Raw genomic sequence first — 22,124 nt, forward strand, 5'->3', positions numbered from 1 at the left:
TCTGGATGACACAGAAACAAACTAATACGCCGATGTGGTTCTTGGCAGCTTTAAAATGTTCTAGACCTAATGGGTTTTTAAAGATGCTGATGTTTATGAGATAAAGGTCCATATAAAGGTGTGATCTCCAGTTCCCCACCTCTCCTACACCTCTAGGAAACAGACTCACACATGCAGCGACCACGTGGTTTGTGGTCGTCTTGCAGGTGTGTTGCATCAGTTTTTAACCATTTTCTGCTCATTTTTGTCTCTTTCATATTTGTCGTCATTCTGTGACTCCTATTTTTTTAGTTGTTTTGCATCTCGGTTTTAATTCTGCATATATTTATAGCTGAATTGTTGTCTTTTCTATCTCATTTGTCAAAGGTTGACAGTCCCTTTAGGTTCTACCCTTTAGGTGGGCCTGTAATCCATCCAATGTGTCTTTGTCTCATAGTGTGCCCAGGTCTTATTCTAGACGTTTACTTCTCTAAAGGGCTTCATGAACTGGAGAAACGTGGTTTCAACGAGACCCGAGAGTCATTAGAGTCCTCATTGTTGGAAAGTGATGGTTTTGTTGACATCAGTCCAACAGTGTGTGTGTTTTTCACCTCACACAGAAACACCTGCATGTTTCACAGCAGCATTTACACACACACACACACACACACACACACACACACACACACACACACACACACACACACACACACACACACACACACACACCTCAGCCTCTCCCTCGGGGGTGTTTACTTTTCCATCCGCTCCCTGCTGGGTGCTTCTGTTTCCCAGAAAGGAAGTGAGGAGGGTGAAGGCGTGTGTGGTGGGTCAGCGGCATGGTGAGGACGACACCTTGAAAGGGTTTAGTTTCCATGTCTGTGTCTGGCTTCTCCTCCTCTTCTGTGTGTTCTGTGTCTGTTTGTGTCGACTCTACATCCAGTAACGATGAAGCATCTCTCAGCAGCCAGTGCTTTGCTCTCTGCGGGATGATTCAGGAGACGAGTCCTGAGTCTCTTGGCTCCTCTTACGTCCTTAATGATGATTTGCAGGGAGGCAGTTAGTGGATTTATGGATGGATCTTATTTTAAAAGGCTGGGTTCTGAAGATTTTGTTAAGAAACTAAACATCCTCTTGAAAATAGGTTTCACTTTCCTTCAAGTGCAATTCAGCCTGTTAGAGGCTTATGAATATTTAAAATGCTACTTTCATTTCTGTTTTCTATTCTAGTTTTAATTGTTTAGTGATATTTCTTTGCCTGTAATTGTTTGAATTTGTTTGCTTTTCACTGTGAATCCACACAAACTGCGTTGCTCATGTGAAATACAGATAATAAGGAAAAATAAAGCTTGACTTGCTGTTGACTAACAGGTTTATCTGAGGTCCTGTGTGAGCCGGAGGATGGACGGGTGCAGTGGGTGAGGTGGAGGCCTGAGCTGCTGCACATCCAGGCTTTAGACCCTGAGTTATGTCTGTCACAGCAAAATACAGATGAACGACGAGGCTGTTCGCACTTTCACCAGGTGGTGGCAGCACGTGTGTGTGTAGTTTGCAGCCGACCAGCATGTTCACAGCTCTGATCTGCAGGAAGAGACCACACTCACACTCCTTCTTGTTTTTATTTAAAGGAACAGTCCTCCCATTTCAAAGATCAATACTGGTTGATTAGTCGCGGGGGGTGAGGCTGTTCAGCTTTGGTGAGAAGATGATGGGAGTCACTTTCTGTCCACGAGAGAAATGTTTGCTCTTTGACCTGCTGCTGTTAACGTGTCAGACATGGCCACACCATGAAAGTACATCTCACCAGACTGCACCTTTATGAACGATCAAACTGCACTGTGGGAAATGTAGTGTTTTTGGAGGTTGAGCCAAAGTAGGAGCTGAATGTCAAAGTATCTTTGCAGCTCTGCTGCTTTAACTCTGACCACTTTTTAAAAAACATTTCCGTTGTTAATCCTGATCATCACTTCCACAGCATCAATGCCTTGCTCACGAGCTCCTCGGCAGAAGCAGGCCGAGCAGGGCTCACTCCTCTGGGCTGGATTTTAGGTAATTCCAGGTAAAAGCCTCTTCGCTGAGCTTGTAGAGACACATTCAACAAAAACAGAGAAGAAGACAGACACTTCGCAGCAACATCTTATATCATCACAGAAACAAACTGTCAGTATTTAGACTTTAACAGAAAGACCACAAGAACCATGAACAGAGACTGATTCATTAGAAAGCACAAGAGACCAGCACAAACTGTGGGGTGTGATTATGGACTGCAGTGGAAACCACTTTAGTAACAATGAAACCAGTACGACCTGACAGAAACCAGTGCATCTTCCAATGCAAACCATAAGAACCAGTCTGTAATGTGGCTGAGCAGTGTCAGAAACCACCCTGTGATCGCTCTAATGAATCTGATCATGTTTAATCTTCTGATGCAGGAGTTTCCTCCCACAGCTGCTGATTGAAAGTGTTTGTGTCTTTGATATTTATTCACATATGGTACGAAAATGCTCAAACTGATCTCCAAACCAAAGCAAAGCAGCTGTTCATGGTTTTGTGTTCTCAAATATCAATAACCAATTCATCAAACCATCAGAAACACACAAAGACTCAGAGTGACACCTCCCGTCTTATAGAAACAGTTCACACATACAGCAGGAGGTTGTTTATAACAGTTTGGTCCTGATTTACACAGCGTTTGTCAGAGCTCAGTCATAATTCAGTCAGATGTGAAGCCACAGACACTACACTCTCTGAGGACACGTGTGGGTGAAGAGGTAGAGCACAGTCTTCTCTGAACAGAGCTTTGATTCATTATTGGTCTAAAGGGAAAGTGCAACGAAAGGCCAGGCCGAGGTCGGAGGATCTAACTGGGTCAGGGTCAGGGTCTAACTGACAGACAGAACGTGACATCTGGACTTTCTGTTTCATAGAAAATAAGAAAATCTGAGACGTGTCGGCCAGTCCTGATGACAGAGGGGAGCGACTGATTCGGGCCGATCCACGCTGGGCTGTGATTGGGCGGCAGCTCGATCTGTGCAGTGAATATGATGAATCCTAAAAAGGCAGCAGGAAAAGGCTCCTGCTGAGGGTGACCGACTGTTTATTCAGGCTGCAGTCTGGGAGCGATGAAACTCAAGGTGTGAAGGGAGCACCCAGAGGAGAGACAGGAGGCTGCAGAGATGATTAATTGACCCATAATAACTGAGCTAAAGATCAATGACAAGGATAAAGACACCTGCACATCCAGCACCACGGCTCCGTGCACCTTCCTCTGCTGCTGGAATAAAGTATTCGAGGCCCGTTGTTGTTTTCCTGGCAGTTCTTGTACGTGTTAGTGTTTCCATTCTTGGGCCGTGATGCTCACACTGAGCTTGTACAAGAACCACCTGCCCAGAACAGAAGAGTCTTATTAGCTGCAGCCCTGGGGAGTCAAACCACACAGCCCGGGGTTACAGAAATTCATATTTCGTCCCTGCCTGCCACTCAAACACATTTTTCTGCTGCCTCACCTCACTTTGAAGAGCTAAAAGAATGAATAGCTGCAGGCGTGGATGGTGAGTGAAGCGGGAAACACCCATCAGCCTGATGCAAGTCTCAACTGAGAGGATCAGTGTGAGCGCAGTGAAGCTGCTGGGAGACAGACTCAGCCAGATGGGAAGTGAGGCTGCTCCGCCTTCAAGTTAAGAGAGAAGTGCAGCTTTAACTCCACTTTCTAATCTTTGCCTGGTGCCTTAGGGACCTGTTGTTGTGCAAAGGACTATGGGTAAAGGGAAAGTGGCTGATTTTTACCTTATCTTCTTTGTGTGTTTTGGTTTGGAGGATCATGGTGCTTTATTGTGTTTTATATGTTTCACAGCCAACAGTAGAGTGTATAGGGCACGTGCATTAATAACAAAATAAAATACACAGAAATGCAGGTAGTAGCAGAAATAGACACAAAGGTTGTGTCCATTTTATTACCCAACTAGGTAACTAGTAACCTGCTGATTGTCACAACACACACACCTCATGTCCTGATGTTATTTAAATTGATTATTTAATACATGAGGTGTGCACCGAAACCTCTTCTGTTCAGATTGTCTGTAGGATCAACTTCATTCCTGATTCCTGATTTATCAATACTCTATCAATACTATCCCACATCTTCTGCTGCTCCTCCTCACAGGCTGCCTGTAGCCATGGGCAGCTGAGGGACACCCCAGAATGAGCTGTGACTTGTGTCTGTCCTCACATGCTGCTGTGAATGAATTAATGGTTTAATAACAAGGTTACATTTCCAATTAAAGAAACGAGCCCAGATCTGTCTTGTGTCCTGTCCTGGAATAACAACAACAACAATAAGGAGGAGGAGGAGGAGGAGAAGAAGAAGGAGACGTGGGGTAATTCACCACAAAAGCATCAAAGAAGTATTTTAGTCTCTTATCGTCCCTTCATGTAGGGCTGGGCAGGGATTTTATTTTGAAAGCGTGCTCCGGTAGTCTCACGCATCGCTGTGTCTAACCTGCCTCCTCTGTGACGGGGTGGGGGGGCAGAGAGTTGGTGAACAGAGTGGATCCGAGTCGCTGCGGGGACCAGAGAGCTTGTCGTCCAGCTGTCCGGAGGAGCGCGCCGGAGCCTGGAAACACATGATCTGACAAGGTAGAGCTGCTCTTCGCTCCATGCGCAGCAAACAGCCTGCACGGAGCGTTTCTCTCCACGCGCGGCCGCGCTCCCGATGGCGCAGATCTCACCTGTGCTCGTTTCAATTAGGGAGAACTTCTGCTGCTTTTCATTTCCAGAGAGCACAAAGTGGTTTAGGATCGACAGAAGTCCGATTTGGCTCAGCAGCGCCTGGATGTGCGCAACAGCCGCTGCGTCCGGCAGCTTTTTACAGTGAGAGGGCTGATCCGGTAGGTGCAGAGACAGGCTGTGACGGCTGGTAGGGATAATGTAAGTTAGAAACATGCAGCAGGATCACACCTGGGCTCGGAATAACAGAGGAGATGCTGCTGTGCAAGTTGAGTCTAGGAACTGGACCTAAAATAGCAGGTGTCCTGGGTGAGGTCTTACCCAGGTGGACAGGAGATGAATAATCATAACAGTCCTATAGATGAATTACTGAAAATAGCCTGAAATGAAAAGCGCAGCAGCAGAAGGGCTTATGTTTCTGGGTCCTTTGGGTGCTGATGTGTGTGCAGTGGCCTTTAGTTCTTGAATTATTCATTTAGTTATTGGATCTTCAGTTGTTATTAATATTCCAGGTCTTTTCTGGGACGGGTTTAAGTGGGAACAGGTAGAGGTGACAGCTGCGTTGCCTTCATGTGCTTTGTGTTTGATGCAGACTAACACAGACTGTTTATGTGACAGTGATGAGACTTTTTACTCGCCCTCTGATGTGTTTCCAGGCTGTGCTTTCTATGCAGTTTGCCAACCTCCAGGTACAGAGCACAGTTGTTTACAGGAGAGATGTCGAGCTCCTGGTTTCACTGGATTTAGATTTTCTTTTCACTCTGATTTGATATGAAACATCAGTGTTGTGCAGAATTTAATTAGCACCTGGGATTTGTTTTTCTTAGCACATGTAAAAAGACTAAATCAGTGCAAAGGAAAATAAAAAAAATAAAAACCTGCTCCGGCGTCACTGTAATGCAGATTTTAAAGAATCCCTTCAATCCCATCCAGCTGGGCAGGACCAGCTAAGATGCAAATGTCCAGACATGGTTGTAACGATCAGACAGGACAGAAAGTGAAAGTCTCCCCAAAGAATCGTCGTCTCCGTTTGTGCTGACAGCACATCGGCTCACGTTGAGTCGACCCACGGCCTCACGTCTCATAGACTTCTCTTCAGTCCAGCCCTGATATCCACCAAAAACTCTTATGGACGTCAGGGAGGGTCAAACAACTTCTGCGATGAAACCGATGATTTTATTTTATTTTTTCTGTCATTAAACAGATTCAAGCTGCCTCAGGTCTCATAACTTCTCTGTAAAAGCCCATACAGAGGTTTACAGTTCTGTCTCCTCCCCTTCTCTCCTCCATCCTCCCCCACATCCCTGTTTCCCTTCACTGTCCCTCCCTGCTCCCCCACCTGTCCCGTCACCTGTCTCCTGCCCAGGTGTGTCGTGTCCTCTGGTTTGCTGGTATCAGGATGCAGTTCTCAGTCAGACTGAGTCTCTGCCTGCTGGGCTTCGTTCTCGCCCCTGTCTTCCCTCAGCCAGCGCGAGGCCAAGGTAAGTACCCGTACAAGGGGTCACCCAGGGTCACCGAGGTCAACGGGAGGTTGACCACACGGCTACCCTGGTCCAGACATGGGCCAACGGGGCAGCTGTTTCCTAATGGAGCCCAACTGCCGGGAGCTTCTGCAGTGGCACCATGTAGAGCTCCTGTAGGAACCTCGAGGCTTGGTAACACGCTGACAGGGCTTCGCATTATGGTGCAGACTTTCCTTGGGCTGGTCAGACCAGTTCAGTGTCAGTGCAGCCGGGCACGGTTTTCAATATCAGGACAAACCAGGGTACAAACCTGGGGTTTCCTGATTTGGTTGAAAAAATTCCATAATGGTGCCAGACTGGGCGGTGTTGCATTCACTGCAGGCTCCGTAAATCTCAGTGTGGCCCTGTTGTTGTTGTTGTTGTTGTTGTTTCCATGCTTTAATTCAGCAGATTTATTCCTGAATGTCGGCATGTTGCAGCTACGATGTGCAGCTTTGCTCCAAACATGATATGTGATCTGAAGTTTGTGTTCATTTCTCCCTGTAATGTGCGTTTACTCCAATGTTCCTGCTCCAAAGGAAAAAGCCATGATGCTAAAGTCGTGAGCGTTTTACTGTCTGGTGGATGAGCCGCTGTGCTGTTTCACCTGCTGTCAGCTCTGTAATTAACCTGCATATGTATTTATTTAGGGGAGTGTCCCAGTGACAGGTTTCCAGTTACCATGTTTAACTCATTTCTCTTATTCAGCAGTTAACACACCACCTCGCTGAGTGCCTCATTAACAGAGCGAGACAGAACGAGACAGAACGAGACAGAGCTCCTTAACACCATTAGCATCAATGACAATACTTTACACTGCTTTTAACCTTTGGAGATGACGGAGCAGCATCTGTGACGTGTCTTTAATTACCTGTGCTGAGAGAGTTTAGCTCTTCTTACTCAGAGGAGCTGGTTGGAGGGGCAGAGAAACTAGCACCCTTAAACAGGAGGGCTTTGCTTTGAGCTCAGGTTGGTACATTTTGCATCTGCCAACAGGACTGAACCTGCTCAGTGCTGCGGCGTTTAACCAAAGTGTGTTGACGTGGTTCCAAATCCATAGACTCAGGGCATGTGCTGATACTGGGCCCTGCCATGGCAGCAGACTGGGGCGGATATTAACTGACAGGGGCAACTATAACCTGAATAGACTCAAAGTGTAACAGAGATCCTGGTCATTGTGATGTCACTGTCATGAGTCTCATGTTCTTTGTCTAGACTTATCCTCATCTACACCCACGTACGATTAAATCCAGGCTTTGTGCTGTTTTCCTCACTGTGTCTTCTGGTTGTGACAGCAACATGGTGAGCAATAACACAAACCCGACCCAAGGACATGGAGTCTCTCCTCAGATAAAGCAAACAGGAAATCTGTCATCTGTGAATAAAAAAGGAACTAACTACACCAGGCGGTCTGCGATAGCACCCGGCACAGCGAAGGCACAGCTGGACGCTTGCGAGGGTTTGGCCAGACTACAGATAAAGTGGAGCACAAGCAGAATTCCTCAGTGGCCATAGTGCGTTCGCCTCGGCTGCAGCAGTGACCCGGGAAGAGCTGAGGATTTACGATCCGCTTGGAGAGCGTCCAGAGGGAAACGCCTCAGCTCTGTTCACTTCAGCCGAGTCCAAGGACACGGACCGTGAGAAGCTGCTGAAGTGTCTGATTTGGTTTTAGTCTTAGTCCTGAGACCAAAATCCACATTTCATCCAGCAAAGTGCCTTCACATTTGACCCAGCTGATTCTAGGCATTTGGATGTCATGTGACTCCATCTCCTCTTTTTGATTGTTTTTATTACCCAGGATCATTTTACTTCCTGTCATCAGTGAAACTGTGGTGTCTGTTCCGTGATGTTGGTTTCGTCTTGTTTGCGACTGTATCTCACAGTAAGACTATCTGCAGGTTTCTATAGCTGCAGGGCTTGTGGGGACGGGAGGAGAAATTGATAGTAGCTTATGAAATAGCAAAATAATTGCATCTCTGAATTGCACAAAATGTGTTTGTAAAGTGACGGGACTTTTAGTCTTCCTGTCTCCTCTTCAAAGCAGATGAGAGTTTTCTGTAGTCAGCTCAGCACTGTTCCTTCGCCTAACGTCACTCCAGTTCTCCCCGTGTCAGTGATAATTTAAAAAGCAGCAAAAACAGATCCTGGTGGGTGCGACTGACACCTCTGCCACCCAGAGCAGCGGTCGGCTCTGCTGTTTGGACAAGTTTCTCCGTGAAAAATAGATGAGAATTAAGTTCCCATCTCTACAGGCGAGGCCTTTTGTCTTCACCAGGCTGTTCACTCTGCAGCCAATACTTGTCTCTGTGTGAGGAGACAATCTCACTGAGAAGATCCATGGCTTTCTGAGTGTGTGTGTGTGTGTGTGTGTGTGTGTGTGAGGGTGTGTGTGTGTGTGTGTGTGTGTGTGTGTGTGTGTGTGTGTGTGTGTGCGCTGCTGCAAAGGAACCGGCAGGTTTCTTAACAGGTGTGAGAAAATCCAAGCACCAAAGCTGTGCAGAGATTTTTTTTTTCTTCTTCTTCTTTCTTCTGTGCACACACCAGAACACACGGGCCTCCAGTCGCAGACAAACCTAAATAATAAATACACACATCTGCACATGTGGATTCACGCTCACACAGGTACGAGCAGACGTACGATCACCACACTCCAATGTCACCACAGACAGAGCGGAGTGAGATCTGCTTCTCCCATCTCTGGGGATTTGAGCAGATGAGAGAATGTCCTTTGTTTCGGAGACAGAGAGCTAAACCCTCAGCTGAAATCCCATGCAGCCCCCATTCTCATCCCCAGGTTGGTGAGATAATTGGTACAGTATTTCTCTGCGTGTTTGTGTATAAATATGTTTGCCTGCTGTTTGACACTCTCTCCGTTAAAATCAGGATTATCCTCCCCTGTGCTGATCTGAAGTTTCTTTGCATACCTACACGGGGAGTTTTCTGCAGAGAATGACATGCATAAAGAGGCGGTTCACCCAGAACGCAGCAGAGGTGTTTGATGATGAGTCTTATCAGCTTGACTAAATCCTGAATTGTGAGATGTATGTATTCACGCAGGGGAAGCAGCTAAATCCAACAAATCAAAACAGCCCATTTTTCTTTTTCTGTTGTTTTCAACAGAGCTGATTACTGTGTGAAGAAGACAACATGTGTGTGTATGTGTGTCTTAAAGGAGTGTGTTTTTGCTGTCATTTGCTGGTTTGGGTGAACCATCCCTTTAAGTCTGTTGTTTAAGCGTCAATCACAGTGTAGGTATTTAAAGAAGTCGGCGGCGGCAGATGGCTCGCCTCACAATGAGGACACAAACACACATGTTTGTGGGTTTTATATTTTATTTTCCACCTCCTGGCTTTTCCTTTCTCACAGTTAGCCGAGTTAGACTGGGGAATGTGTTGCTTCTAGATACATATTTATTATCTGGGATTGGCTCTGCTGGTGTGAAGACGATGGGGTGTTGTGGTTGTTGACCCTGGAAATGTGGTTTTTGGCATTGCAGTGATTTACAATGGCCTTATTCCAGTGTTTAACCACAACAACAACATAGGAGCTTAGTCCAATATGATCGTGCACTTTAGGGGGCGGACGTTCCTCTGACGGTGCCGCTGATGGTTTTAAGGGTTTATCCACAGGTCGAGGCCATTGTAAAGAGAATGTGGACTTGGTCTGTGTTGTCCATCAACACACAGAGAGGAATAGTAGCCTGCTGCTATTCCAGTGCCTTTCCCTTTGGTTCCCTTTGTTCCTTTTCTCCTTGCAGTTAAAACAGAGTCACATTTTCTCCTTTTTCCTCATCCTCTTCTTACCCCTGATGACAATTCCAAAGCACAGAGACACAGAAAGAAAAGGGATTAGACCTGTTCAGGGAGGGACGGGGACATGTAGAGAATGACAGACGAGAGACGAGAGACGGCGTAAGCTTGAGAACACGAATGTAAGAGAAGAATAGGAAGAGAAGAGTGGGGGTCGGCCTGGAGGCAGCTGACAGGGCCTACAACTAATCAGGATAAGAGGCTTTGATGCCGACGGTAAGTGGAACACACAAAAACCTGTCGTATCGCACAATGTGGGCTTGTCAACAGACGAGGAAGATGAGGATGAGGAAGAAACGGAAAATGGGACTTTGCTTTTTAATGTAACATCTGTGCAAACTAATTTCCGATGTGTATCCTCCTGCTTGGATGAGATACAACTCACCCCTCTGTTTTATTCCTAACTCTTTAACAGCACAGATGGAGCGGCTGCCTGTGCGCCGCCATAAGTCTGGAGGGAGTTCAGTCGAGCGTCGCTCAGACGCAGGCGTTTGTGATGCTCGGCCGATGGAAGGAGAGCAGATTCTGTGAAAGCTGCATCCTGAGCGGTGATGCTTTAGCTAATTAGGGACAAATAAACATTTTTGGTGCTTGAGCACAACATCGTGTGCCGGTATTAACACAGAACCAGACTCTTCTGATTCCAATCCTGAACATAATCAGTCTCCTTAAAACCGATCACCCACCGGCTGAACTCCATCCATCGTTGTGCAAATGATCCACTAATGTGCATCAGTGCAGCAGAGTTTTCTCACATGAAGAGAAAACTGTCTGGATGGTGCATGACAGGGATGATGTTTACAGCGTGTTTCAAACCCATGGTTATCGTGTGAAATGGTTTATTTTGTGTCTGTCCAGTTTCTTCACCTCGGAGATTTCGTGCAAAAGTCCTGAGCCCCAACAAGCTGCAAGTGTTGTGGAAAGAGCCGAAAGGAGAGTTTGAGAGCTACAAGGTCATTTACACCACAGAACCAGGTGAGTTTCCCATAAATTACAGGCACAGGAACCCAACAGGTCCAAGGTGTCCTCACAGATCCTTTCTCCAGCTTGTTCTGGTCATTTCTGCCACAGAGTAGGTTTGATTTTCACTGCGAATCCTTTAGGTCTGTGATTCCTCATCACAGTCATCACAGTTTCATATTCCTCACGTTTGAAAACTGTGACCGACGTGTTTGTGTCGGACGAGCTGAGAAGGAACCTAGCAAACGTGAACTTCGCACTTCACATTGCTGCTTTCCTGCCAAAGAGCAGAGGACTGATGTGTTCGGTTCTCCGACGATTTATCGGTGCTGGACCTTGTAGTTTAAACTTGATGGATCCGGGAAAGTGTGGCTGGGGATCTGCAGCCTGTACTCACAGCTGGAAGCAGCTACCTCAGGGCTGGTGAGTGCTGTGAGGCTTTTGTTGTGCAGACAAACAGAACACAGGCTCCCACAGGTCCATCCACTTACCGTCTGTTCAGAAATCTTCTTACGTATGTGGCAATTGGGACAAAGATCCTAGCTATGCACAGAGGAGTCACTAGTTGAAGAAGCCAAGCTTCTGTGTGGGTTTCAGCTACATGTTGGTTCATAGTTGACTCTGCAGAGACTAACAGGTGTAAGCACACACACAGGATCTGCTCGCACTGATACTGGGGCTGCTTGTGGTTGATTGCAGCAGACACCTTTGGATTTATTGATCGAAGCTCCAACATGCTGCTTTGCCAGAGGTTTGTGAAAAGTCTTCGGCTCATTGGCTGCTGCTGTGACAAGGCTGAGCATGTTAGCGTGGAGATCAGCTCCTCGGAGGGTTGACTGGATCCAGCTCAGGTGGAATTTCAGGTGAGAGGGGCTTCACCATCCTGAAATAGGATTTATTTGAAGGGCTCGTCTTGGTGCGTTTTAGCCAGATGTCCCTAATAAATTGGTGTAAATTCCAGGACAAAAGGACAGTTTTGAATTTAGCTGGAGCCGTTTTACTCTTTGATTCTTCACTTGGAAACAAACATGTTGGTTTTATTGCGCTGAAAAAACAGTGTAATTATAGTTCTAAACTGAGGGGGGATATGCATTAGGTTTGTACGTTGCTCTGTGATTATGATCAGCCTGAAAACTGGGGCCAAGTTTTGTTGTTATTGCAGTGAGTGAAGCTGAACTGCAGATATTTCTGCTGTAAATCAATTTGTGCCATATCAGAATGTGATTAGTTAGTAAAGTGAAACCAGGGCCATGTGTCTTTGTCCTGTTGGAGCGTAATCAGACCAAAACCTCCCCCAGTTCAAATAGTTGGTGTCGGGTTTTAACTTCCCTTCTGTCGGTCCGGGTCAGTCGGGTAGACGTGTGAGTCGTGTGAATATTTTTAGTGCTGGGTGTTAAACATCAAGTGTCATCACATTTATTCATCTGCATCAACATTTGTTTGTCTTTATTCTAATGGCTGTGCTGTCTGGTTTGACACCGCTCAGCCTCAGCCTGATGACTCAGGCTGGTTTCAGGTTCCTGCGGTTAAAGCTGAGAAATAAAGGTGATGAAATGTGTGTGTGTACGTTTTTGAGTGTGTTGTTGTCATGGTCGTAGTTTTACCGTGTTTTTATTGCAGCCAGTGAAAAACAGATGCACAGACACGGGGCGCTCGTTCAGATGTCACCATGTCCTGGTCGTCAGTACAGTGGATCAGTTCGCACCACACAGACTGGGTTTGGGACCATAAAGTCTTCCCATGTCCGTCCTTTGTGTCCCGCTGAGCAGGACATCAGGGTGCACACAGCTGTTTTATTGCACTGGGAGATGGTGGAGCTGTATGTATTTGTATTTGGGTTATGGGACGGTTAAAAAGGGTCCAGATTAAAGTGTGAGGACCAGTAGGAGTCCTGGTCCTGGTCTTAGACTTTTACTTCTACCTCATTATTACAGAGGTGCATTCAAATTCATTAGGAAATCATAATTAGGTTGCAGCGTCGGTGGCTATTTGCTGGTACCATCAGTGACCTTTGCAAAGATCCGTTCAAGCAGAGTCAGTGCAAAGTCTTTATTCTTCCCACAAAGTCTGAATGGCTCCCACTTTGAATGTATCTGCCCTGAAACACATCAGGAGTCAACGAGCTCCAACATTTTGTTACTTTGAGTGTGTGAACAGATCAGTCTCCTTTAGTACGAGGCACGTTACTGCCAAATCTCTACATGGGACACTGACAAACAGATGATGTATTGATGTATTGTTAGTGATGCCTTAGTAGTAATGGGGAGAAATGTCACGTAACATGCAGTAAAAACAGGCGGCCATGTCGGACAGATGGAGGGAGGGAGAGGGAGAGGGGAGAGGCAGGGCAGGATGAAGGATGGAGCAGCAGAGGGAGTAAATAAATAAAAGCTAAAGCATCTGCAGCTCCTGTCAGTGGATGTTCTCAGGGCTTATGTTGTGGTGGCTAAGTTGAAGACCCGCGTCAGTGTGTGATGTGTCAGAAAACAGATAAACCGTTGTGTCACATGGTGCATATACTTTACCAGCTGTGGTCCGACATCCTCTTTATTTTCTTAGAGACATTGACATTTCCGTCACAGCTCCATGGCCCGGTTTCTGAGACGTGCCCACACAGCTCGCTGTGCTGCACGCTGCCTGTGGGCAGTCTGGAAGAAAGGCAGGGAAAAAACCAGATTGAAAGAGTAAAGGCGGCGACGGCTGTGCGCCTCCTGGGCCCCGTGAGGAGGTGAGTGACGGGGACCATCATCTTTTCGCTGTGGGCTGGTATCGCTCTGAGTGTAATGAAGGGAGAGAAGCAGCGGAGCGGCAGTAGTTAATTTCCTTAAACAGCAGGGATTTTTTTTTGTAGAGCTCAGTTGGACGGTTTCACTGAGTTTGAAACAGATCCTGTGCAGACAGAACGTTCCAGCTTCAGCTTCTAAAATGCGAATGCAGAGTGATTCTCAGTCATTATGTCTGGAACACGTCGGATTTAGAGAAGATATTCTTGTTATATATGAATTAAAGAAGCTCATTGTCAGTCTGTTCATAGGAGCAGATGGTGGAGATTAAATATCTGAATCAGTCATTTCAGACGGAGGATCTGACACTTTAAGAAGATTTATTGATCCCAGCTTGGGATATTTGTTGTGTAGCAACAGCAAAAGTCAAAAACTGAGCACAAGACAAAATGACAAATTGAATTTAATCAGACAAAAAGCTAAGCAGGAATAAGCACTTTTCCCTTTTTCATCAAACTGTTAAACTCATTTGCATTTGTTACTCTGGCGATCCTGGGCTTCTAATTCAATATCTGTGGACATGACAGACTCCGTCAGCGCCAGGAAGCTGAAACCTACGCTTCTCAGTCTGCAGACCGCCGACTTCTGCCAGAGCGTCTGCTCAGGCGACAGCACAGCACATTATTTGGCAGCATTAGAGATATATCATGACTATGTGTCTTTTATTTGATGGACTGTTTTTAGATTTGATTTTATGCTCCTTATTAGTTTTCTGCTCATATTCCTGTTTTAGTGTTTCCTCTTATTTGTTTTTCCCTCAGCTCCTTCAATAAAGTGAATTTGTGCTGCGTGCCTTTGGTGCAGTGGGCACATACACAGTGCCGTGATATTTGGAACAGAAGTGAACCCATGTGTAGTCTGGTGGTTCTCCACCACACCAAGCTCCTTCATCAGACACTTACTTTGCTGAAGTGTCTTTAAACGAGACACTGAGCTCCGACTTTCATTAACTTAAATATCAAGGATTTAGAAAACGAGCCTCATAAATTAGCCCCTCAGGACCAGCTTTACTTTGAGGGAGACTCTGGTACTGTCCTCTGTGTGACCTGTGAGCAAAACTCCAACCTGGACACCACGAGGACTAAAACCTGCCTCAGTGATCAGCAGAAAATCCAAAGATGGTCCATTACAGCTGGTCTCTGGTCAAGAGGAAGACACAGGGCTGCACTGGAAGACGTCCTTATTCACTGTTTCCTGCAGTTAGAGGACATTTAGAACAATCTCATCTACTCCCTCTGACCATATGTTGACGTGTCCCTGAACGTGACGCCACCTTGTGTCCTGTTAAAGACCTGGGTTGGAAAGTCTTTTATTCTGAGCCTGTTACCTTTCCAGTTTAATTAAGGTACTAAATCACATGCAGTACTGTGAGTGTTTGCACCTACATGTTTGTCTGTATTCTATATACTATATATTGATCTGGCACAGTGATATTTCACTCACCTATTTTTATGGGAGTTGTGGAAGAAAATCATCTTGGTGGGTTTTAGAAAGTTGCCTGTGGGCAAAATGTAACTGAAAACTAAAAAAAGTCTCCCATTTGGCAGTTTCTCCTTCCTTTTTTTTTTTTTTTGGTTTTCATGTATTTCTTTAAAAATCACCTTCTGCCTCTGCTTCCTTCCTTCCTTCCTTCCTTCCTTCCTCCCACTCTCCCTCCCTCCCTCCTGCTCATCCATCCTCATCACACCTGCCTGAGAGTTCATGTGCAGTTCAGTGTGTAGTGTCTCTGACTGATATTCCTCTATAACAAGCCTGTAACACTTGACCCCCAGTAGTTGAGGACAAAAGCAGGTCAGTCCTCAGATTTAATTGCTCCTTCGGGGAGAAGAGGTTCGCTCGGAGCCTGGACTCTTCCCCTGAGCTCTGCAGATGTTGTCTGCTGCTGCACCAACAGGTGCTGGGCTGAGTTTATGTGAAGGTAATTACACGGTGATTACCGCAGTGCTGTGACAGCAGAGAAATGATGAATGCGGCACTTTCCAGTCAGTTATAACAGGATGAATCCAGCGGTGGTTTGGTTCTGTGTTTAAAATAAATAAATAAATCATCCGTCAGGTTCCTGCGTTGGCTCCTTTCTAACCAGAGCTACTGCGAACCACTGTGGACTGTTTACGCCTTCACTAAACTTCAGGCCCATAAATTCCTGCAGCCGAACATGTTTTTTTTTTAGTGTATTTCATCGTCTCCACACAAACCAGAGCACTGTTTAAAGCAGGGGCCTCGCTATGTGCTGCCCCTTTAACTCAGAATTAAATGGCTCTTGGTTCCTTTGTGAGACCAGGATTTTGATCCGGTGCGTTTTGCTGCTGACTGTGTGTCCTGCTCTCACCCTGAACAGACGGACGGCAGAAGGAGGTTCTGGTATCGAAGCAGGAAGCCAAGCTGCTCATCGAGGACTTTGACCCCTCCAAAGAATACAACTTCAGGATCTTTGCGGTCAGTCGGGGCCGGGAGAGCAGACCTCTCCAGGCCAAACATGCAGGTGAGCTGAGTCACAAAGTTGAAAATATAAACATTTGTTGAATCACACATGCTGCTGATCAGAAAATCATTTAGAAAATGTTAGTTTTATTTTGTCGCCACTTCCTGTTTAGTTCATTTATTTACTTTCCTGAGCTCATTATCTTTAATTTATATTCAGCTCTTTTGTTTCCACCTGTCAGTGTTTTTCTTCTGGACTTTTTCTCCTGCCAGTTTGGTTCGACTATTAGTTTGTTGCTCACGTTTAGTTTTTGTGTTCGACCGCCAATAAAGCCTCGCGGAGTTTACTTCCTCATGTTATCGGATTTTCCTGGTATTGACGTGCCTCAAAACAACATCAGCTCCCGTCTGTTGTTCTTTTGTTACAGTGGGTGAAGACTTGGACTTAAATATTTGCCTCAAACAGACACTTGGCTCAGGGTGTAGTCAGTCAATAACAGACATAACAGATTTCCGTCTGTGTTGACATAAAAACCCAGTCTGATGATTTTTGTCAGAAATGGTCCCACACTGATTCGTTCTGGTGTGTTTTACAGACGCCGTTTTAAATGCGTCACGTGACACCGAGCTACACTTCCTGCTCCAATCAGTGATGTCACAGCAGGGGCTTTTCCATCAGCTGTGATTGGCAGAGTAGCATTAAAGTTTGAAGTGGCAGAGGGAGCCACAGCAACACACCTGATTTAGGGTCAGGTCTCTTGTTTGTGGGTTCTGCCTGGTCCTGATGTTCCCTGATGCTGCTGCAGGACAGGCACACCTCTGCTCGCCACTGTGGGTCTGAACGCAGAACCACACCGAGGGGTTTACAGTCACTGCCGCTCAGCAACCTGCTGATATTCACTTCTCATACCGAGACAGAAATACGGCTTTTAAACAGGATCCTGGATCCACGTTGAGGCGGAGAAGCCCTTTGACTCAGCAATGAGAATATTACACAGCTAAAGAAATGCCATGATGTGTTTACAGTCTCCTGTGGCGCCAAATGCTTTGTCGGTGCACACTGCAGCAACACTCATGAAATCTAATACCTGACATTGAAACAGCTGAGGTTTGCTGCTGCTCTTTACTCTGCACTGACTGAAGGACAGATGTCCCGCTGTCATTCTCCTTTTTAAAACACTGACCGGTCAATGTTTCATTCACTGTCGCCGCTTATTAATGCAGATTGTTGTGTTCTGTCTCCTCGTTCCAGCAGCTCAGCGATCAGCCGATCAGGTGGTTGAGTTCCAGAGGAGAAAAGACAGCGGAGACACTGGGGGGAACAATGAGATCTCAGAAGGTAAGATCCTCAGCAGGGTAGCAGGAGGCAAAGCAGGCGAACAGAAACCGGGATGGAAAAAACGGAGGCTCCCGACGGACGGACGCCTCCGGCCTTCTGGTTTCAAGACCTCTCCTGTCTAACGAGAGCAGAGGCAGATCCTCTTTGAAATGTCACCGCTGGAAGACGAGCTGTCATTCTTCAAGAACTGTAGATAGGAAAGTAAGAAAAATGTTCTGTAACCAAGAACAGATTTTTTTACAAATTGGAGAAGACAGCACCGTGGACTTCCCTCCAGTGCAGACACCTTCTCTTTTTGTGAAGAAAACAAGCTGCCACTTTTAATACCATGACCTTTCTCAAATTGATATTTCAACCAAGGAAGAAAAAGGAGCAGGGCTGCAGGAAAAGCAGGTGAGTAGAAGCTGAAGAGGCCTCAGAGTTTCTCTCACTGTCACTGAGGGTCCAATTCACCTGTGAGGACAGCGTGTCCTTTCTGGAAACACCTGATCTTTGTGAATGTGAAGAAGGAAGACGCCCGGTGAGAGTAATATTTCTGCACCTGCATGGTCGTTATCAGCGAGCCTGAGAAAATGGAAGGGAAGGAAATGAGATCGTGTGGAAAAAGGGAATTTGAGAGAACAACAATCAGGAAATGAAGACGAGACAGGAACGTGGTAAATAAGCCCATTCAGTCTGAAAGTGATTGTAGGTGCTGCAGGCTGAGTTGCACAATCAGATGGAAAACACAGGAAACGAAGGTAAGAGGACAAACAGGATGCACAGTTACTTCTATCATGGTTCACGTTTCTACCTAAAGGAAGATGAAATGTTTTTCCTTTAAGGGCTAAAAGGTTTTTATTTATTTATTCTGGTCATTTTGTTGATAGAATATTGGAAACGGGAGCTGAATGGCAGCTACGATCATATTCTGGATTCCATTAACACTCAAAGAATTCAATAAAACCTTGTTGTTGTTGTTGGACATTTCTTTGCAGCGACAACAGGGTTGTTTACCTGCGTGTGCTTTGTGCTGTGTTCCTTTGCAGCTCTGAAAATGTGACGTGTCCCTTCGTGTGAGTGTTGTTGTGTTTTGGAGCCTTGAGATGGAGGAGCGATGATGGTGCAGATGGGAGTTGTGGCAGACGCCTGTTTCAAAATCAAATTACAGCTTCTTCTCTCAAAATCCTCACAACGGGATAAAAACCTGACAGGTTGAGTCGGCTTTTCTTTCAGGACGTCTAAATGTTCTTTCTCGGTGCATCTCAATCAGCCTCACCTGATTCATTTCCTCTTTACCTGCCTGCAGCTCAAAGCTTATTGCAGCAGATTTACATCTTTAAAGTCTCTGCACGATGAAAGAGCCAGAAAAAATATTTATCTGCAGAAGAACTGAACTTGTTTCTGTGTTCCCATGTAGTCACAGCCAGAATCCGCAGCCCCAGACCTGGACTGAAGAAACCGGAGCTTTGGCAGAAACTTTACAAACCTCTGTGTGTGTGTGTGTGTGTGTGTGTGAGTGTGAAATCACTCTGGGGTCATTTGAGTCCAGTCGTGAGGTTTTGTTGCTGTTGGATTGTGGCTGCATCAGATTAGATGAGATTATATTAGAGGCTTTTGCGGGAAGTGAAATATGTTTTGAGTTTCCAGAGAATCAAACATTCATTAGTTTGTGGTTCAGGAACAAAACATTGATGTTTAATGTTAAAACTTAAATCTGATCAAATGCTGCAACCGGGCTGGACGTGTTTTTAGTGGCGCTCTGGTAAAAAGAGCCAATCGGGACCAAGGGCAGGGGCCGTGTGTGTTTTGGAGCTTGGATTGAATCACATTGAAGCACGTTAATTAGAAAAAGCATCTCATCCTTCCCTTATGTGCAGAGAAAGAGGGGAACTTTTAGATTCCTGTAACAAGGGACGTTTTGAAGCATCATCAATTAGCAGAACGGAGGACAGCTGCTTCTGTGCAACGACACTTTTGCAAATGTGACAGGTCTGATGTCAGCCGCTCTCTGTGAGAACGCTTACGCCTCGGCAGATGTTTAAAAATGGGTGCGAAACTTTGCCGGCTGTGTTTGCACTTGTCGCACAAGACGAGTCAAAGCGGCGAGAGGGAGGGGAAGAGGAGGCGAGTCCAGAGGGATCTGATCCAAAACACTGAGATAATTACAGCCAGGACTTCCATAAAAGTTCTTTTTCTGCCTCATTAGTTCTCCTCGGGTGTTGCAAGTTTGCTACCGAGCCTTGGCGTTCATGAGTTTCTCGTTCATGGATCTTTGCCTGTCTAACAGTCTAATGAGTTCATTTTGTAAACGTTCAGTTCCACAAACATAAGCCAAACGAAGTGTACGCAGCATTTAAAATAAAGGGGCATCACTGAGATCCACATCGTTTCATTTCTTACGGTAGAAGCTGCATTCCCAGAGGTAATTGAGGGTTTTCTTCCATAGCGTCAGTTTTAAAGTATAGGCCTGTTCTATAAGCAGCGAGGGATGATGGGAGTCTTGCAGTAACGTAGGTAGAGAAGTTCTATATCGAGCTTTTCTGTACAATCTGTCTCTTACTGCCAAAACTTTCTCAAGCTGTCGGTGACCAGATTTATTCCTACAGCCTAAAGAAGTCCAGCAGCAGAAGCTGTCACTGGAGGAGGCAGGCCATTAGTGGGAGAGGGAGCGCGAGGTCTGACTGGGACCAACATAGTAACAGTTGGTGATGTTTGTCAAAGATCCCGTGGTGCGTGGAGACTCATCGCTCGGCCAAAGTGTCAGAAGCTGTTGGAAAAATTCAGATGAGGTTAAAGAAACGAGGGGAAAACTGGATTCGTTTATGGACTCGGGTCCAACTGAATTCAAATGTGGTTTGTGTTTTAGCAAGACATGAAGAGCAGATGAGACGTTTAAAACAAGTTCAATGACATGAGCCAAGTCTGCTGTGTGATGAACCCAGAGAAACCTTATGTTTCCAAGTGTGATCAGGACCAGTCCCATCACAACCTAGAGCTGCAGGGCTCAGAGAGAAGGATCGGATTTTAGGACTGTGCTGAAATTCACCTGATACCAGGCAGGGCCAGTTTATTTGTGCGTCGTGTTTCCTGCACAAAGACAATCCGGAGGGAAAGAACAGTGGAAACGATGAATAAACCGCAGCTGTTCCACGAGTCGCCCTCGTCGTTCACGTCTTTTTCAGTCAAAGTGACAAATAAATGAATAAATTAGCAAAGTGAGGAGGTTTGATCAGCTTTTCTGTTCAGATGCTCAGTGAAGGTGGGTCCTGTTTCTGACTGTAAACACTAAAAGCTGGAATCATGTGTCTGATGTTTGTGTAGCTGTTGATTTTGTGGTTATTTTTAGCTGCTGATCTTGTTTTCTTTTCCTCAGTACTGAACCATTTGCACCGCATGTTTGTTCCATCTTAGAATAAAATGGTCTGTCTGTTACGTGGGATGATTTTTACATCGATATGCAGAAGTTCCTTCTCTCTTTTGTCATTTTTGATGCCTGAACATGTTGGAACACCGAGAACACGAGGAGAAAACCTTTCCCATTTATTTATCTGTTGATTTAGCAGTTTATCTCAGCCCTGTAGAGCGAGCTGGATCCGGTTTCTGGAAGCAGTTTATGTGACGTTCAGCAGTTTGAAATGTGTGAGCTTTGTTACCTATTTTTATCTTCTACCTGCTGGGACCATGATATGATCAAATTTTAATAGAAGTGGTGAATTTTTTTACCAAAAAGATGCGTTTAAATGTAAGTTGTGTGAGAAGACTCTCACTTCTCTCCTCACCTTTTTTTTTCTTTGTCTTTCAATTTTCACTCTCAGCCCAGTCTCAGCCGCGTTTCTGCACCTTCCCTCTCTCTTCCTGCAGCTTCACCTTTCGTGCTCATAGCTGAGTGGGGTCCTTGCCCACACTTGCAGAATACCACAGCTATAGCCTCACAGGCCTGGTCTTGGGCTGCTGCCACGCTGATCAGACCTTTAACAGCTGCCTGCCTGTCAGTCTGAATCCTTGGCTGCTTGTTTGTCTGCTGCTGCTGCTGCTGCTGCTGCTGCTGCTGCTGCTGCTGCTGTTGTTGTTGGGTTGTGTGTGTCTGGTTTTTTCACCTGGATACTTGCAGGTTGTGAGGAGCCCTCTGATTCAGCATCGATCCTCTAATGTTCGAGAACATGGCAGCTGTAATTTGGAATTTAACGCAGTTTATTTACGTTATCAATCAGCACCTGGAGCACGACCCGCTCATCCATCCATATACTCAGAGGACTCATAGTTGTCATGAAAATACAGCTAAACACAGCAAAGCTTTGTGGGTAACCCCTGTGCTGTTTACATTTGTGATCCATTCAGGTGAATGTGATTGTTTGCTTTGCCTCTGCAGCTGTTTGAAAAGTTATTCATTCAATTCATTAAAGATCTTTGATAGTCGTTTTTATCCTGTTGGGACTCGAGAGCAGATGTTGAGATTACAGATGTTCTGACTGAGAGGACCCCCCCCCCCCCCCCCCCCCCCCCGGTGACCTGACCTGACCTGGACTAAGCAGTACAGGAAATGTGTTGATGTCATAGTTCAGGCATCACAAATGACAAGAGAGAGAGAAGGAACCTAAAAATCATCCAACATGTCTCTCGCTGT

General features: G+C 45.8%; 1 protein-coding gene across 1 annotated transcript in view; it reads left to right on the forward strand.

Moving 5' to 3' along the window:
• The first annotated feature begins 4,483 nt into the window (after positions 1–4,483).
• The window catches only part of col14a1b (collagen, type XIV, alpha 1b), a 103,139-nt gene continuing 85,498 nt past the window's right edge, over positions 4,484–22,124 (forward strand). Inside the window, 5 exon segments of the mRNA XM_026300943.1 lie at positions 4,484–4,614; positions 6,071–6,185; positions 10,874–10,990; positions 16,097–16,240; positions 17,432–17,518. Of these exon segments, the coding sequence (XP_026156728.1) occupies positions 6,104–6,185; positions 10,874–10,990; positions 16,097–16,240; positions 17,432–17,518 (430 nt within the window). The 5' untranslated portion in view covers positions 4,484–4,614; positions 6,071–6,103.

This window comes from Mastacembelus armatus, chromosome 11 (assembly GCF_900324485.2).
Source record: "Mastacembelus armatus chromosome 11, fMasArm1.2, whole genome shotgun sequence".
NCBI lineage: Eukaryota > Metazoa > Chordata > Actinopteri > Synbranchiformes > Mastacembelidae > Mastacembelus > Mastacembelus armatus.